General features: G+C 36.4%; 1 protein-coding gene across 25 annotated transcripts in view; it reads right to left on the bottom strand.

Annotated features, from left to right (window-relative positions):
- col25a1 (collagen type XXV alpha 1 chain) overlaps nucleotides 1–19,689 on the bottom strand; it is a 325,150-nt gene that overhangs the window by 161,217 nt on the left and 144,244 nt on the right. For all 25 annotated transcript variants that reach the window (XR_015496369.1, XR_015496370.1, XM_087262002.1 and 22 more), the window contains one exon: nucleotides 16,742–16,768. Coding sequence is in view for 23 of the 25 variants with exons in the window: in XM_087262002.1 (XP_087118128.1) it covers nucleotides 16,742–16,768 (27 nt within the window). In the remaining 2 variants the exon portion in view is untranslated. The remainder of the gene's footprint in view (nucleotides 1–16,741; nucleotides 16,769–19,689) is intronic.

Below are 19,689 nucleotides of genomic sequence, written 5' to 3'. Positions count from 1 at the left end.
CATCCTGAGGGTGGGTGGTTCCTGTTTCAGTTTCTACCTGTAAGCAGGCAAGAACAGAATAGTAGAGTGATCTGATTTGCCAAACAGTGGGAAGGGGAGGGATCTTTATGTGTCCCAGAACAAAGAGTAGCAATGGTACAGAATGCGATTCCCACAGGTGTTTGTGGTGATGTGTTGATAGTATTTTGGAGCGATTTTCCTGAGATCGACGTTGTTATAGTCTCCTGTAACAATAAACCCTGCCTCCGGGTTTGCGGTTTCCTGCTCGCTTATGTTCCCGTACAGTTCCCTGAGCACCTGCTCTGTGTTGGCTTGAAGGGGGGTGTACACAGCCGTAATAATTGCAGCTGTGAACTCCTTCGGTAGCAGGTATGGCCAACACCTAAGTTTAAGATATTCCAGATCAGGAGAACAAAATGATCTAACTGGGTATATGTTCCTCTCATCACACCATGAGAAACAAACACCTCCTCCTTTGCTTTTCCCTGTGAGTTCTTTCATTCTATCCACGCGGTGCACAAAGAACCCCGAAAGTTCAACAACTGTGTCTGGTACCTACACATATAGCCTGGTTTCTGTAAGGCAGATAATGCAGCAGTTTCTTGTTTTCCCTTAGAAGGAATTGCGCGTCCATAGCTCGCAAAGTTTGCTGTCCAGTGACTAAACGTTAGCCAGTAGAATGGTGGGGAGCGGAGGTCAAGATCCATGGCGTCTCAATCTAACGAGTACGACGGCTCTCTTTCCTCTTTTCCTGTTGCATTTGCTTAGTCGCTCCGGTTGTGGGACCCAGACAAAAGGCTCTGTTTCTGTGTTTGTAAACAGAGCGAAGTTAAAGAACTCAAAGACCGGTCTTCGATGTGCAACGAGGGAGCCAATTTCCCGAATTGTGTGTCTGTCGTAGGTTATAAGAGTGTGTACATCCAGCACAAAAAATGACAAAAATTCAAGTAAAACACAAAAAACACAACAAAGTTTGCTAGGAGCTTGCAACTCGGCGGCCATGCTCGGCGCAATCTTGATGACGTATCAGTCAGTAGTTAAGCAGTTTGTAAATACATCTGTAAATGCTGTATTTTCAAATTCCTCTTAACATACACAAACACACACACACACGCACGCGCACACACACACACACGCACACGCACACACACCCACACCCACACTCAAAAATTGGAAAAATTTAAAACATTTAAACAAAACAAACAAAAGGACCAGTTCTACACTTTTTGGCATCCCAAGCGAGATTACTATTACTTCAGATCCAATCCTTCCTATATATAAAGTACACATTGTGTTTAGGGCCACCGAATATGGGGCTAATAATATGTAAAAACAATATGAATTTGAGTTGTGTTCATTTCAATTATTGACAATTGTAATTTAAATCATCTGATTTTTTTAATGCTGTTAAAATAGTTTTGAATTTTAATTCCTATTTTGATTTAAATTTCATAACTTGAATACTGAACATCTGAAATGTAAGACAAATAAATTTTTCAAGGCCGACTTTTTTAGACATATTTTCAAAAATCAGATTTTTTTTGGGTTTTGAATTCATTATAATAATAATAGTAATACATTTTATAAATAATGTGCTTTCCTCAGTCCCAAAGCGCTAACAAGCATACATGGCAAACAAAGCAGAACAATAAAAACAATTTTAAAAAGACCACATTAAAATATAAACGATTCAATACAATTGCATGATAAAATTAACAAAAATAATCAATTTATATTAAAAGCATTGGTAAAAAGGTGAGTCTTGAGAAGTTTCTTAAAACATTCCGGAGAAACAGCATTCCTTATGCTGATGGCCATTCCATAACTTAGGCGCACTACACGAAAAAATCACGACTACCCATAATCTTCAGTTTCTTTCAGTGTTTCTTTCAGTGTTTGAAGTGTGAGTTAATACTAAGCTGTGCATCAAAAAGCACCCCAAGGTTGCGCACCTGGGTAGAGGGAAACGCTTGAAGATCACCAACAGAAAGTTTAAAATCATTACACTGGTTAACATAGGAGTGCCAATTAGTAGAACCTCTGTTCGGCAAATATCCCGTTTGTAAAAATACAGTTTCAAGTTTTCAAGATGAATAATTTCAAAACATCAAATTAATATTCTAAAATTTAAATAAACATTTGAAACCAGAAGTTTACGTACACTGTTTAAAAAGGCACTTAACCATTTAAAAAAAAAGTCAGATGTTAATGTGACTAAACTTTTTTCTCTTTTAGGTAAGTTAGAAGGATCAAATTTGTTTCTGTAATGCTTAATAGCAGAATAATGAAAGCTATATTTTTGAGACATTTTTATAACTTTTCTTTAAAAGTCAAGTTTACATACAATAAGATTATTATGCCTCTGCAAAAGCTCAGATGATGGTGTCAAGGTTTTGGAAGTTTCTAATTGGCTAATTGACAACATTTGAGTAAATTAGAGGCACAACTGTAGAATAGTATAGAAATAGAAATATTTTAAACATAAAATAGAAAGCCTCAAACATAATGCTTCCTTTTGTGACAACATGGGAAAATCAACAAGCCAAAATCAACTAAAAAGCCAGACTACAATTTGCTAGATAACACTGGGAAAATAATATTTTTGGAGACATGTCCTGTGGTCTAATGGAATTATTTGGAGGACAAAGGGGAAAGCTTACAAGCCTAGGAACACCATCCTAACTGTAAAGTATGGGGGTTGGCAGCATTATGTTGTGAGGCTGTTTTGCTGCTGGAAGGACTGGGCCACTTCACAGCATAGATGGTACATGAAAAAAGAACATTATCTAGAAATTCTGAAGCAACATTTCAAGACATCAGCCAGGAAATTAAAATTTGGCCACAGGTGGCTCTTCTAAACAGACCATGACCATAAGCATAATGCCAAATTAGTTAAAATGTGCTTTAATGACAACAGAGTGAATGTTTTGGAGTGGCCATCACAAAGCTCTGAGCTCAATCCTATAGAAAATTTGTGGGCAGAGTTAAAAAAAGCTTGTGCGAGCAAGACAGCCAACAAATCTAACTCAGTTACACCAATTCTGTCAGGGGGAATGGGCCAAGATTCCTTCAAACTATTGTGAAAAAAACTTTGGAAGGATACCCAAAACATTTGACCAAAGTTATACAGTTTAAAGGCAAAGCTAAAAAAATACCAAGGAAATGTATGTAAACTTTTGACTGTCTAGAAATGTAAAAATCTCTCTAAAAAAAAAAAAAATGCTCACATTATTCTGTCATTTAGCAAATATAAATCATTTAGGTAATCCTAACAGACCTAAAATAGTAAACGTTTAGTATGATTTACCATCAGACATTTTTTTTAATGGTTATGTTCCTTTTTTAGAGTGTATGTGAACTTCTAGTTTCAACTGTATTTAACTAACTTACATCTCATTGGTTAATTTTTCTATTGGTTAATAAAATTAACAGGGCTCTTACACCTTTACCAAAGCCGCATTTAAGGACTTTTCAAGTTCTTCCCAGGTGCATTTTCAAACTGTCCCAGCATTTTACAATAGTGGTAAATAACATATTTGCATGCACACACTTTTTCATCAAATAATATAAGCTGCTATTTGTTACAATATTCTATAGTACAGCATAGCATAGCACATAGTACAGTATTTTAAGGAAAAATTTTATTATGTTTGCCCAAAGCCCATTATCAACACTGAAATGCTGTCTCTTTTAAATGTCATCTATTCATGTCTAAGATGTCATATTAAACCTTACATTTACATTTATTTGAAAAAAAAAAAAAAATATATATATATATATATATATATATATATATATATATATATATATATATATATATATATATATATATATATATTTTTTTTTTTTTTAATATATTTTAAAATATTACATTATATTACTCTGCTCATTTGAATGAAGTGACTCACTATGAATGACTCGCACAGAGATTTCTTGTTAACCTTATTTGTTAAGTGCTTAAAACTTTTTGTGGAGACTGAAATAGCCAATTTGATGGATGGGGATGATTGAGAGACCATGATCGCAAAGGCCAATTGAGGGACTTTGGCCAGGAGACCAGGGTTATACCTTACTCTTTACAAGAAGTGTCATAGGATTTTTAATGACCACAGAGAGTCAGGACCTCAGTTTAACATCTCATCCGAAAGACGGTGCCCACTGACAGTATAGTGTCTTCTTCACATTTACTGGGGCATTAGGACTCACACAGACCACAGGTTGAGTGCCCCCCTGCTGGCCTCTCTAACACCACTTCCAACAGCAAGCTAGTTTTTCCCATGTGGTCTCCCATCCAAGTACTGACCAGGCTCAGACCTGCTTAGCTTCAGTGAGTAACCGGTCTTGGGCTGCAGAGTGATATGGCTGTTGCTATGAGTTTTCAACATAATGTTTGTTTTATGTGACCTGAAACCGAAAGAAGATGATTGTCTACCATTCCCTGTTGATCACCCCAGACCTACTTTCTGCTAAATCTGAATTTAACAATCTGAACTTCTGGTTTTGAGATCTAGAATATGATTTTGAGGTTCTGAATTTCTTCATCTTGAAAAATTGAAACAGTATTTTTAAAAACTGTATCTCTGCAGTTTATGAATTCAGACCACAAAAAATCTGAAGTTTTAAAATACTTCTATAAAAAATTTTGCACTGAATTTTGTACTGAAATTTAGTGGTCTTAAATTTCAGATGTTCAATATTTAAGTGGTGTGAATTTAAATTTAAAATAAAAGATTCAAATTCCAAAAAAATAAATAAATAAAATAAAAATTAATGGCAAATAAAAATTCTGATTTGTTACATTACAATTGTTATAATTAAAATTACCACAATCCAAATTCAGAAATTGTTTCATATTATTAGCTTTATAACCGAACCACCAGAGGGCCCCCTTGCTACTGTCTTACAAACAACATAATGACAATATTAATATGTTTCTTTTGGCTTATAGAGATTCTGAAAACACTATGACATTAAATAACAAAGATTGCTAGATTTAAATTGGAAGAAAAAAAATATCCGGTCAATCTGAGGGGTATAGATAGGCTGGACACTACTTTGAATAGTTTAGATCTAAACTATTGTAACACCGAAAGTGCGTGGAACAAGCATCTGGGTCTTTGGAGAAGAGCATTCTTAAGTCGTAAACACACAGAAGCAGATCATTAAAACTAAAGTTCTGGAAGACAAGACGACTTACAAAATGACATAAAGCCATTCATAAAACAATTAGATATGGATCTTCTTTTATGTCTTCAAAAAACAAAACAAAAAAAAATGCTGGTTAGTCACCTGATGGTAACCACAGGACAAATGCTGATAAGGTTATATTGTGATGTTACTTGTGAACTTATAGTAGATGCCTTATTAAATATTTTTAGGTTAAGTGGTGGAGAGGTTTATTTTAGCTAATTTTAGTTTATTAAAATATTTCAGTGAGCTATCTAATATAAACCACCAGATAGAGTAACCTAAAATGTAATATAGGACAAATTATAATTAAAGTTGACAAAAGGGACCAACAGAGATGCATTGTTTTGAATTTTGAAGCTATATTGTAAATGTAAACACAGCTAGCGTCTGGATAAACAGATAATATTAATAATTAATTTATGTTATTTTATTCCAGAGAAATCTCAGTAAGAATTGAGTGATAAGACACAATGCTTAAATGTGCATTGTATTACGTTTATTCTTGGATTCCTGTTTGTTTTTGTTAGCACTAGTTAGCACTCCTACCCTGTCCTTGTATTGATCCGTTTTTGTATCTTGCTTATAGTTCTGTGCAAGATTTGGGAATCTGTCTTTTTGGATACCTTTGTCTTTTTGTTAATAAATTGCTGCACTTGGATTTTTGCGTTTTGTGTGATTCTCCCCCATTCGTGACATAAACATGATAAATTAACATCATATACAATTAAACATACCTTATGCAATGGCTGTGGAAGTTTTTCTTTAAAACACTGAAAACCAACAGTCAGATGTGGCAAGCTTTGACTTTGAGGCTCCCGTTTACAAAACAAGAGTCCCACATAAATAATAAGTTTAAATCAACTTTATTAAACTTAACAGTATCTTTGAAAAATTATCAATCTCATAACACAGCCTTGGGTATGTATATTAATAATCCCATGTCTAACATATCAGTCTGTGTTTTGTCTGCTAAACTTCTAATTGGGTTGCATATAAAATCAGGTCTGGAAGATGTAGAATGAGACCTTAAGTACATGCAAAGCTTGATAGTGAGCCCTGTGAACAATGGTTTTTCAATCGTGATTTAACACTCATGAAATTTACATGAGGACACAATTATGATGTTTGTGGCTTACAGTATGGCCGTTTTTAGATTGTCTTCATAGGGCATCTTTTATTTATGTTTTTAAATGTTTTTTATTTAAATGCTTTATTAGTATTTGAATTAATAATGAATTACAGAAGGAATGTGGTAAACATATAATATCAATGTCTGGGATTGAAACACAGTCCAATTCAGTGTTAAAGGTGTCATGACTAAACATGAAATGTTGTGTGCTGCTGAATGCAAAAGGACACCCCTCTTCAATGATTCATTAAATTGATGTATTATACCATCACATATATCTGCTTCTCAGGACAACCTATACCCTTTATACCATCACATATATCTGCTTCTCAGGACAACCTATACCCTTTATAAGATGCCCAATATTATGTGTTGTTTTTATGTTATGAGGTAGACTAAAGACAAGACCAATGCCACTTTGCTCTTTTTTTCCCATGATGTTTAAATAGGCCTGGTGGGTCAGCTTGGTGACAGACACAGATGAAAAAGAAAACCCAACTTTCAGCCACAGACACTACTGTTGCTCTGCACAAAAGGACCTGTAGGGTATGTACATTGATGCTGCATATATCCAGAGTGCAATAAGCATATATCAAAAGTTTGCCATTAAGCTGTGGGTTTTTTGCAGACAGGTAATAACCATTTGTGGAAAGCCTGCCCTAGATTAAAGATGAATAAACAATAAAGATGCACCTTCATTTATGATAACCAGAACGTTTTTTACCCACATCACATATATTGTTACACACTAGGAATCAAGTTAACTGATTTACTTGTCTTGCACCACAGTTTTAACTTGACCAAGATTGTAGTGATTTTCTCCATGACTGGTTGGCACAAAACCTGCTGTTGCCTTCATACTTCATTTGCATGATGCTGTCCATGCAGTGATCCAGTTAAATTGCTAACATGTGCTCCATTTACTGCTCCCTGATTGTACTGTTTGTGAATCTGACATGAATTCTACAATGACGCTAACATGACCACCATCATTAACCACACAGCAAGAGCAGGTTTTTCATTTGTTTATTTGTTGAGAACATTATAAAAACAGCTTGTTGCAAGGCAATAAAAATTTTGCATTCACTTAATTGTCTGTATAATAAATGCTGCCTCTGAATGAAAGCATTAACTGAAAATGCAGAGAGTGGCTGTATAGTGCATGAAGGATGCAGCTGAATGTATTGCATTTGCAGAAATCGAATGCTTGTGCAACTCACTATTAATCCCACTATTCAATTCAATTCATATTTATTTCTATAATGCTTTTGCAATGTAGATTGTCAAAGCATCTTCACATAGAAGATGATACTAAATTGAAATAGTGTCAGTTCAGTGTTTAGTGTTGAAGTTCAGTTTAGTTTAGTTCAGTGTGGTTTAATAATCAGAGAGAGTCCAAACGCTGAAGAGCAAACCCATTGATGCGCAGGTCCACAGTTCCCGAACCATGCAAGCCAGTGGCAACAGTGGCAAGGAAAAAACTTCACCATTTGGTGAAAGTGAAGAATTAAAACTCCTCAAGAGAAACCAGGCTCAGTTGGGTACGACCATTTCTTCTAATGGCAAAACATCTTGTGAAGAGCACTAGACGTCCAAAGCTTCCAGTGTGGTTCTCAAAACATGCTAGTCATGACATAATGAGGTGTACATGTGTAGTAGTAGTGCCACATTACTTAGGGGTGTGTTTCAGTGTTTCAGTGGCCAAGGGGGAGTTGTAGGGGTCAAATCGAATGGGGATTGGGCCTTTGTTATCTGTGCAATGCTACAGTTTAAAGATTAAGGGCCTACTCACACTATGCCATCCGTATCATGCCCAGGCCCGTTTCCCGGATCGTTTGAGAAGTGTGAATGCGCTGAATCTGGCTCAAGCTTGGTTCACTTGGCCGGACCTGGCCCGGTTGGAAGAGGTGTGCCTGAGCGCGGTTCACTTGGGCTTTGGCGCGGTACGCTTGTGTGTGAGTGCAAAACGCGACAAAGCCTGAAACTGAAAGCGAGACGTGACTTTTTAGGGACTGTTTCATATGGATTTATTAATCATTCTTACTGTTCAGTGAACGCAAACTGCCGTCGTTTATTAAAGAAGCAAACTCCTCACTTCACGACAGCTGCGCGCCTTCAGCAGACCTCCTCATTCCTGCAGCACGAGAGCTTTATGATTGTTTATGAGCGCCAAAAGTGGCGGATCTGTTCGGCGAAATATCTGACTGCGTGTCTCGCATCCCTAAGGACTGTTTGGCGAAATATTTGACGGCATATCAAACGACTGAAATGATATAACTCGGAAATCTCCACAGTGCTGCTGAGTGAGAGAGCGCTTCTCACTGAACAGCCCAGCAGCGATGACGTAAGCGTGCCGAAGCCCGTTTGGGGTGTGAGCGCGGGCTGTCGGGGGAGACGGGAAGGTGGACAAGCGTGCTTTGGCCCGGTTCGAGGCAACTGTACCTAGTGTGAGTACGGCCTAAGAGACAAAAGAGACAGAGTGCACTTCATAATAACTTCATAATCTGAAACAAAGCCCACCAGAAGGGAAACAAAAATCCTCTCAAAAAGCTACCTTCTAGTCACTTTTGACTTACAGTATAACAAAAAAATAATAGATATAAAAAAATATATATTATTGATTATTGATATTTGGGAGGAGGAGGTATTTAGGAGGAGCGAGTCAGAATTTTTTTTCCACCACCAGCATCACTGGCCAGGTCATTATACTGCAAGAAGAATGGCTCAAGATCCCTCTTGCCAGTGTGCAGGACTTGTATATGTCATTCCCAAGATAAATTAAAATATATATACAGAAAAACATGCTGTATTGGTCACTAAAGAAGGCCCTACACCATACTAATGAATTACTGTGTATACATACATATACAGTCCATAAACATTTGGACATCGACACAATTCTAACATTTTTGGCTCGATAAACCAACACAATGCATTTGAAATTAAATGAACAAGATGTGCTTTAACTGCAAACTGTCAGCTTTTTAGTTTGCATATGTGCCTCCCACTTGTTAAGGGTCCAAAAGTAATTGGACAATTGGCTTCTAAGCTGTTTCATGACCAGGTGAGTGTTTTTCCCTCTTTATCCTGAATACTATCAGCAGATAAATAGCCTAGAGTTCAAGTGTGCTATTTGCATTTGAAATCTGTTACTGTCAACTCTCAAAATGAAATCCAAAGAACTGTCACTGTCAGTCAAGCAAGCAATCATTAGGCTAAAAAAAATAATAAACAAACATATCAGAGAAATAGTAAAACAATAGTAAAAAAAAGTATTCATGGCCAAAATAATTGTTTGTAACATTCTTAAAAAGAGCGAGCGCACCAGTGAGCTCGGCAACACCAAAAAGACCCAGAAGGCCACAGAAACAACTGTGGTGAATGGCTAAATTATTATTTCCCTGGTGACACCCTTCACAACAGTTGGCCAGATCAAGAATACTCTTTATGAGGTAGGTTTGTGTCAAAGTCAACGATGAACCTTAGAAGACTACACCAGAGTGAATAGAGAGAGTTCACTACAAGATGTAAACCATTAATGAGCCTCAAAAACAGGAAGGCCAGATTAGAGTTCTAAAAAAGCCTTCTCAGTGCTGGAACAACATCCTATGGAAAGATGAGACCAAGATCAACTTGCTCCAGAGTGATGAAAAGAGAAGAGTATATATGGAGAAGGAAAGAAACTGCTCAAGATCTTAAGCAGTGAAGCATGGTGGTCGCAGTGACATGGCTTGTGGCGTGAGCATGTACGGCTGTCAGTGAAAATGGTTCTCTTGTATTGTATTTATTGATGATGTGACTGCTGACAAAAGCAGGAGGATGAATTCTGAAGTGTTTCAGGCAATATTTTCTGCTCATATTAAGCCAAATGCTTTAGAACTTATTTGACGGTGCTTTACAGAGCAGATGGAGAATGACCCAAAGCAAACTGCAAAAGCAACCATAGAGTTTTTGAAGGGAAAAAAGTGGAATGTTATGAATTAGCCAAGTCATTCACCTGACCTGAATCTTATTGAGCATGCATTTCACTTGCTGAACTAGCTGACAAAAATGAGGAGAAAAGAACAAGCAAGAACTGAAGACAGTTGCTGTAGAGACCTGGCAGAGCACCACCAGAAATGAAACTCAGCATCTGGTGATGTCTCTGCATTCCAGACTTCAGGCTGTAACTGACTGCAAAGAATTTGCAACAAAGTATTAAAAAGTGAAAGTTTGGTTTATGATTATTATTTTGTTCAATTACTTTTGGACCCTTAACAAGTGGAAGGCACATTTGCAAACTGTTGTAATTCCTACAGCGTTCACCTGATTTGATATAAATACCCTCACATTAAAGCTGGCAGTCTGGAGTTAAAGCACATCTTTTTCATTTAATTTCAATTCCATTGTGTTGGTGTATAGAGCCAAAAATGTTAGAATTGTGCTGATGTCCAAATATTTATGGACCTAACAGTATATATTAAATTTGTTGTTGTTACTATGTGAGTTCCTTTGTGTGGAACTGTTATGAGATGAGGGCTCTTGACTGCAAACCAAATCTACCTTTGGATATAAATAAAGTAACCTAACCTATATGTGTGTGGCAGCACAATGACTCAGTAGTTAGCACTGTCACCTGACAGCAAGAAGGTCGCTGGTTTGATTCCTGGCTGGGTCAGTTGGCATTTCTGTGTGGAGTTTGCATGTTCTCCCAGTGGGTTTTTCCCACAGTACAAAGACATGCGCTATAGGTAAATTCAATAAACTAAATTGGCCGTAGTGTGTGTGTATAAGTTGGTATAGATGTTTCTCAATACTGGGTTGCAGCTGGAAGGGCATCCGCTGAGTAAAACATATGCTGGATAAGATATAAGTTGGCAGTTCATTCCACTGTGGCAACCCCTAATGAGTAAAGGGACTGAGACAAACTAATTAATGAGGTTGATTGAACATGAAACTTTTAATTTGTCCCCAAAAAGCCTTAACTACTGTGTTGATTCAGTTTATTGTAAATAAGTCGTTTAAACAAAAGTCATTTTTGAGTGTATAATCAATTTGAACCTAACTTTATTATAGTTTAAACTTCAGATGTGGGCCAAAATTCTGAGGTCAGTGCCCTAGCCTCAGACAGCATGCCAAACACGCATAGTTTTCTTTCTAATCATATGATACTGTGAACGTGTGAAATGCTACTAAAACAAATTATACCGATGATGAGAAATAATTCATGTACCATTGATCATATTATTATACAAACTTTGCAATTTGATTTTTATTGTGCTAATGTATTTGACTTACACAATCTGTTTAATACAATGATTAATTTTGTACAAAGAAATTGCACCAAGTAAAAGAGAGAGAGAGAGAGAGGAAAAGATCATGTGAAGAAAAGGCATTTATGCTGCATTGGATAGCTATGTTTTGCCCAACTGAAAAGCAATCACTGAAACTTAGAACACATGTAGGCATATTGGAGATATGCAAGTGATTTATTTCATAATCTGCCAAATCTAGCAAAACACATTCTTCATAATCATCCTTAAAGAGGTGTGGATTTATCAAGCTGTCAGGCAACTGAGCTGGAAATGATTAAAGTCTTTCAATGGCTCTTAGTCTAATATACTCATATGTCTTTTAGTTGCAGCATGTTATTACTTTTGTTCTGCTAGTAAACCTTCAGCTGTATTTAATTGCAAAAGTTTCCGTTACATTTCTCTGAGCATCTTATTCAACTGATTTGAGCCTGTATTTTTAAAGCCAGGCAATCTCCAAGGTTTAAAGACTTTCTGTTGGTAGTGAATTTTAAAAAAACGTCTTCAGGTTTTTATAGGTTAGCTTTTAAAAGCTTTATTCACACAAAAACAGAAATGCCACATATAAATGATCTCTTTTTACAGATGTTTTAGGTGTTCTCAGACAGTGGGAATGGGGACACCAACACAATCTCACGACAATTCGTAACTTTTTTCATTTAGTGGCTAATTCATATCAATTCGTACGATCTAATTCGTACAATTTAGTACGATTTGCTCATCCCCCAATGACGGTTGGGGTTAGAGGTGGGGTTAGATGCCACGCCTGCTTTTTAAAATCATACCATTTCGTACGACTAAATTCATACGAATTCGTACGAATTAGCCACTAAACTGGCAAAACGTAAAATACTTACGTTTTCTCGTGAGATCGGGCTGGGGACACAGGGAATTATTAGCTAAAAACTGTATAGATTTAAGATGTGCCAAAAAACAACTTCTGATTTCTGAGTTCAAAAAGAGAAGGTTTTTAGAGAGCTATAATTTGACAATCTAGACATTCTAGTAAACAAGTAGAAGCACCACATTTTTTTGTGGATAAAGGCAGATAGACTTGCATGTCATTATTATTATAGTAGCAGTGAAAATATATGTCATGTTTCCTAAAACTGGATTCCAGTGGTGGAAGATATAGAGAGAAGAAAGACTGCTAAAAAGGTTCCTTGAGGGACACCACAACACAGTTTAACTGGCTAATGGCGATGTGAAGTTACATATCTTAATTGAAAATATATTATTAGTTAGGAAAAATTTAAACCAACTCAAAATAGTCCTTCCTGGACCCACACAAATTGCATGATCCACAGAGTCAAAGGCAGTGAATAAGTCTAGCATAACTAAAATGACAGTCACCAGACCCAGTAGCCTTAAATAATCATTAAGAACTGAGGGCAGTTTCAGTACTATGGACTGACTTAAACCTAAATTGAAGTGTCTAAACCCAGATGTTTAATGAATATTTTAAATGTGGCTTTCACCAAAATTATAGTTTTGTTAATTCATCAAACAACTACTTGATATCAATCAATTGGTAATCATTAATTTTTCAAAAAACCTGCAAAAACCCCAGCAGAGATAATTATCGGTGAGAGGGGAAATAAACAAGAAACATAGTTCTCCATATTCCCATGTGATTGAGTGCTGTCAGGTGAAAAGCATTACACTAGTACCCTTCCAATTCTTACAATTAATTTTGATTTGGGGATGGACACCAGATCCTGTTTGGAAGACCGAAAGGGATCTGGTAGGCTGATATAGTATCAGTAGCTCACAGAGGTAAACTGTTGTACCATTTAGAGGTTTAAAAAAAAATACATTTTAAACTCAACTCTAAAAAGAACATTCAAGCAATGTAAAGACTGAAGTAATATGCTTTTTCTTTTTTAGTTCCTGTCAGAAGATGGGCCTCTGCATTTTGGGCAATTTGTAGCCTTGAAAGAGATAACTGACTAATCCCAAAGTAAAATGAATTGCAGCAGTCAAGTCTAGATGAGATAAACGTCTTCAAGATCATTTTAATAAAGAAAAAGCTTTTCTTTAGAAAGTAGTCTTTAGTTTATTTGACGGTCAAACTTTAGGCCATCATCAAAAACAAATCCCAAGGTTTTTAACCCATGGTTTGACACATTCTGACATCTCACCCATCTTACATCATAAAAAAAGTTATAATAAAAATTAATAATTCAGCTAGACCTTTACCGCTTTCAAACAGGCTAAGAGGGATCCAATACCCCTAGAGTTTTGTTCGACTGGCAAGTAAACCTGAGTGTGATGTATGCATATAAATGAAAAAAATGAAAAAAAAAAAAAAAACAGTGTGGCCAAAATAGAGCAATTGGGAACTTCACAGATCACTGAAACATCTTTGAGAAACGTTCACTAACCTTGACGAAAAATTTTGTTCATAAGACAAGACCTAAACTATTCTAAAATAACACCTCTTAAACCTCCAAAAATACTGTTCCAAATGGGCAAATGGGCATATCATTAACAATTTTCAAGAGCACAGTCTCAGTAGAGTTACTTTTACGAAAAAATGACTGAAATGTTTCAAATAAAACATATTTGGCTAAAAAAATCTCTATCAAGAGGTTTGAGATGGGCCTGAAGTTAATTGACAAGTGCATTTTTTTTTTTTTTTTTTTCACTGGGTGCACCATTGCATGTTTTAAACTTTCTGGTAAAATACGAGATTCTAGGCTGTGATTTAATATGGTCAAGGGGTATGTGGGCAACATCAGCAAAAAATTGGTTAAACAAAAAAGGTGGAAAAACACACAAAGGTGAACCAGGGCTTAAGATGCTCGACTTTATGCTTGCTTTAAAAAGATACTGGCAGTGTAAGGGAAAGTTAGGTTAAGAGAAGGAGGAGTTATCTCAAGTAAAAAAAAATCTCTAATCTTTCTAAAAAAAAAAAATAAATAAATATATATATTTATATGAAGAGGACATCCCAGGACATCCCAGCAAAAAAAAAACCTTAAATAATGTTAAAAGAGCCTTTGGTCTAGAGCAGTTTGCATGATAATATCTTTTTTATTTTGCTCTATTAACTTCATTTTGATAATTACTGAGGGAGTCTTTAAAATAACACATGAATCCTGTTTTTCTTCCACTTTCGTTCAGCTCTCCTTTATTGTCATTGTCACTGTGACTTGTGGCATTGTTAATGGATCAACACCAACATCAAATTTGCAGATGACATTACAGTGATGGGATGGCCGTTAAGCATGTCTAACCCTACAAGTTTATGGGAACCCACATCTCAAAAGTCCTGGACCACCAACACTTCCAATCCGTTCAAGAAGACTCACTAGCGTCTCTTTTTCTTGAGGCAACTTAAGAAGAAATAGCTCTCTTCAACCATTCCAGTGAACTTCTATAGCTGCGCAATAGAAAGCATCCTGACCAACTGTTTCACAGTCTGGTATGGAAGCTGCTCTGTTGCTGAGCATAAGGCACTGCATCCAGAAGAAACACTGTCTGTGCCAAGGACACAGTATTCTTAAGAACTCCTCACAAAGACTATTTTTTGTCCTTCCTTCCGGCAGGCCCTTCAGGTTCCCCGGACAAAAACCAGCAGACTGAGCAACAGCTTCTTCCCCAGAGTTGTCTTCCTTTTGAACTCTGACTCCCACTGACTCTTTTGTTCCACCCTCTCATACTCGCACCACTCTCCTCATAACTTACACTTCATTATTATAAACACTGCATTATTTATTATTTAAAATTTGTACAAATAAAATTGCACATGGTGACGAGGTGGAGCAGTAGGTAGTGCTGTCACCTCACAGCAAGAAGGTCACTGGTACGAGCCCTTAGCTGGGTCAGTTGGCATTTCTGTGTGGAGTTTGCATGTTCTCCCCGCGTTCGCGTGGGTTTCCTCTGGGTGTTCCTCAGAGTCCAAAGACATGCGCTATAGGTGAATTGGGTAAGCAAAAATGTTCGTAGTGTATGAGCGTGAATGAGTGTGTATGGATGTTTCCCAGAGATGAATTGCAGCTGGAAGGCCATCCGCTGCGTAAAACATATACTGGATAAGTTGGTGGTTCATTCCACTGTGGCGACCCCAGATTAATAAAGGGAATAAGGCGAAGAAAGAAAATGAATGAATGAATGAAAATTGCACATATTCATCACACTACATTGCACTAATGAATTTTGAATTGATCATACCCACTGTACATACACTGTATACATCTGTAATTTTGTTCATATCTATCTGCATATCTATCTGCATACTTCTGATTATTAAAAGCAACCTGTGCACTCCTGGTTAGACCTAAACTGCATTTTGTTGCCTTGTACTTGTACATGTGTAATGATAAGAAAGTTGAATGAATCAATCCATCCATCCATCCACCCATCCATCCATCCATCCATCCATCCATCCATCCATCCATCCATCCATCCATCCATCCATCCATCCATCCATCCATCCATCCATCCATCCATCCATCCATCCATCCATCCATCCATCCATCTATCTATCTATCTATCTATCTATCTATCTATCTATCTATCTATCATGAGAATATACTTGATGGGGAACGCTACATGGTTGCTCAGTTTTAAAGAAATTTATATTTCATTTTAGAATTGTGAAGAGTGAATGAATATTTGCATAGTTGGTTGTCAAGGCAGGATTAACACCTAGACATTTCTGATCCTGTGGCTGTAGCAAACTTAAAATTCCCTGTGCATACATTGATACGTCACTGCACTTCTCTTGCAGCATGTGGAAGTATCAACTGCATTCATATGATGATAACATAAAGCTTAATATTTGCAGTACTTTTAAACGCAAATTACAATTGTAAATGCATTTATCTTCAGAATGATGCAGGCCACAAAATTAATTATTGATTGCCAGTTAAATACCCCTGTTACCCCCTAGCACCATCTGGGCTCCCAGTTCTGTGGCCCCCAGTTTGAAAACCACTGCTTTACACACATTGCCAACAAACATCAATGCACAAACAACACACAAAACTTAAATTTGCCCATTAAGGGCCTGCTGTGGAAGCAAAACTGCAGAAACAGATACATCTCATCATGCAGCCCACAAATACATAAGAGAGACATACACATCAGAACAGGCCATGCATATTTCATGCAAAAGACTACATACCCGTGGTCCCTGGTCGCCTTGATCTCCCTATAAATAAAGAGGAGGATGTAATGAAAAAAAAAAATCATTTTAGCTATATTATACACAAACAGAGGCAGAATTACACAGTAATTTAAAATGGTGTGCTTTGCGTCTGGCCATTTGTTCACAGTTTGTCAGATCACAAAATGCAGGATATATGGATTATAAATTTATAGAGTGCCTCCCCGAAAAAGTAATGGGGTCTGTTTAAATGTTCTGTAAATTACCATATTTTAGTTAATCATTTATATTGTGAAATTTGCAGCATATGTTTGCATTGAGACACAAACTCAATTAGACTGCTAAGTATAAGGCCGAATCCCAATTTCCCTTTTTTTTTTGCCCCTACCGCTTGACCATTGAAACAGAGTGTGAAAGGGAAGAGCTTCAATTTTACCCCTAAGAAATGAGTCAGCACTACAACACCTGCTCACGTCATCATATGTTGTTGCAATCTCTTACTTCAGATTGACGACAGTGACTTCTGTAGTTATTCCAGTTGTGTTATTTATAATTTTTTATACATTTTTTGGTATTTATCTAACAATATATTTATTTAACAATATAATGTGACAATAAGCTCAGAACTGTACTGTCTATTTAACCTGTGGCCATGTTTATCTATGTAAACACAAGAAAACAACATTAACATTATACCAGACACTGTAAAAAGCTCATTCCCAGCCACGGACTTTTCTGAAAGGGAATTTGAGTGCCATCGAGTGACAAAGGTAAAAGTATGTTTTGGGACTTCTAAACAAGAGTTATTATTATGGATTATAGAGAGCAAAATTTAGCATTTATTTTTTTTATTATGATTGTAAAACACAAATGCCGTTAGGAATGTATCAAAACATATGCCTGTTTGTTGTAAAAATTCATTATATCACCTGACTTGCGTGTGCAGCCATGTTGCTGTTGTAGCTTGTGTATTCTGGGAAATTTTTGTACTAATTGGTTTCTAGTGTGGTTCTGGAAAATCTATTTCAAGGGATATCTAGCCCTTCCCCTTAGCCCTACACCTTCAAGCTAAAAAGGATTGGGAATTGTTGAGGGCTAACAGGTAGAATAGGGATTGTGCCTTAGTTTTCAATGAATGTTTATGCATCGTGTTAAATCACTCAGCTGTTACTGTGATTTTTCTTGTAATTACACCAATACACTTTATAAATCTAATCTATTTATGCAGAGGTTGATATTAATTCCGCCTATGTGTTCTCTATGTTATCTATGTATACATTAAAGCTTCAAAATACAACTTTAACTACATCTGTCAGTTACTTTTGTAGGGTCTAATTATTATCTAGCCTATTTTTCAGCCACATTAAAACTCAGAAGCAAATTTGTAATGGAGATTAAAGATGTCTCACTCAATCCTTTATAAACCTTTTCAACACTTCAGTTGAAAATATTAAATAAGCTATTTTGTTAAAATATATTTTTTAACAATTGTAGTTAGATTTTTGTGTGAGTGTGTGTGCATGTGTGCTTGCATGCGTGCATGTGTGCGTGTGTGTGTGTGTGTCTGTGTGTGTTTATTTTAATTTTACTTAAATTTATATTTGTTTGCTTTTGAATGGCGTCAGATGATGAACATATTTCTGCAGGCTTAGAATTTCATCATCATGCTAATAAAATATGGCTTGTGTGTGTGTGTGTAAGTGTGTGCGTGTATTTGTGACAAACCAGGATACAAATTTGCATAATAGTATGGCTTTGACAAGTTTTACATAAAACCTAGGGAGACTTATGAGCACATAAATAATAAATAAATTTTACAATTTTTCTTTTTCTTTTTTCCTCTTTTTTTTACGATCTCTATGTGAGCTGGGGTACAGCAAAAACGAAAAAAAGTTTGCAAAGAATAAAAACTATGGAAACCTGTTGAATGTCCCACAATTGACAAAAAACAAATGTGTTTTTACTATTCTATGGGAACTAACGGATTGTGTTGTAAACAGATGGATTAAAGGGATGACACAGAGACCTCTGATTCTGAGCAAGACAGTGAACCAGAGCTAATAGAAACCCCTTCCAGCTGCATCAAGCACCAGATCTGCTGTTACAAAATGACCAGTATAAAAGGGACATCAACAGCAACTTATCCAGGTTGGTTTTCATTAATAATGATCGAAAAAAGAAAGCAGTGGAAAACTGTAAATTAAAATAACTGCTAATGTGCTGCTGTTGACCTCCTCTCAAAATATAGCAGAGGTCATCGAGAGTCTGATGAAAATTAAAATGAGGGTAATTACTTAACAATCTTAGAGAAAATAGCAAAACACAACTCATAAGTATAAATGCAAGTGAAAATTCTCCATACACACACCACCAAATCCAGAATTATGTTCTTGAGGGCTTAACTGAGATGGTGCAAGGTGAAATAATCTTAATAAGTCTTTAGTTTAATTGTAGATGAAACCAAAGACTAAAAGATAAAAGAGCAGATCTGTTTAGTTGTGAGGTACTATTACAACAGGGTCATCCACAACAGGTTTTTTTTAACAATTTTTTGTCAGCTGAAAGCTGCAGGCCTCACAAAAATGATAATAGATTGCCTCAAGAAACATGACCTGGACAACAGAAATAATCTTGGGCAAGGCTATGATGGTGCATCTGTCATGAGTGGTAAACATTCTGGTGTCTCTACAGAGATGCCCAAAGTAGGGCCTGTGGACCAAAGTTGGCCCATGGTAACCTTTGATTTAGCCTACTGTGCCATCTGAAAAGAGAGGGACAATGATGGAAAGGAGGTTGGGACTAATGCTTTTGGCAGTAATTGTCATTTCGAATTTAACAAAACCTTGTATTGGTTTGATTTATTGCTGAGCTACAAAAAATGCCAACTGAAATTAAATGTTTCAATAAAATATTGTAAAATGAAATAGTCTTTTAAAATGTAAATACTGGCAATTAGCTGATAAAAC

The sequence above is a fragment of the Danio rerio genome, chromosome 7, assembly GCF_052040795.2.
Source record: "Danio rerio strain M-AB ecotype USA chromosome 7, GRCz13ab, whole genome shotgun sequence".
In the NCBI taxonomy this organism is placed as follows: domain Eukaryota; kingdom Metazoa; phylum Chordata; class Actinopteri; order Cypriniformes; family Danionidae; genus Danio; species Danio rerio.
This window is presented reverse-complemented; position numbering and strand designations above follow the sequence as displayed.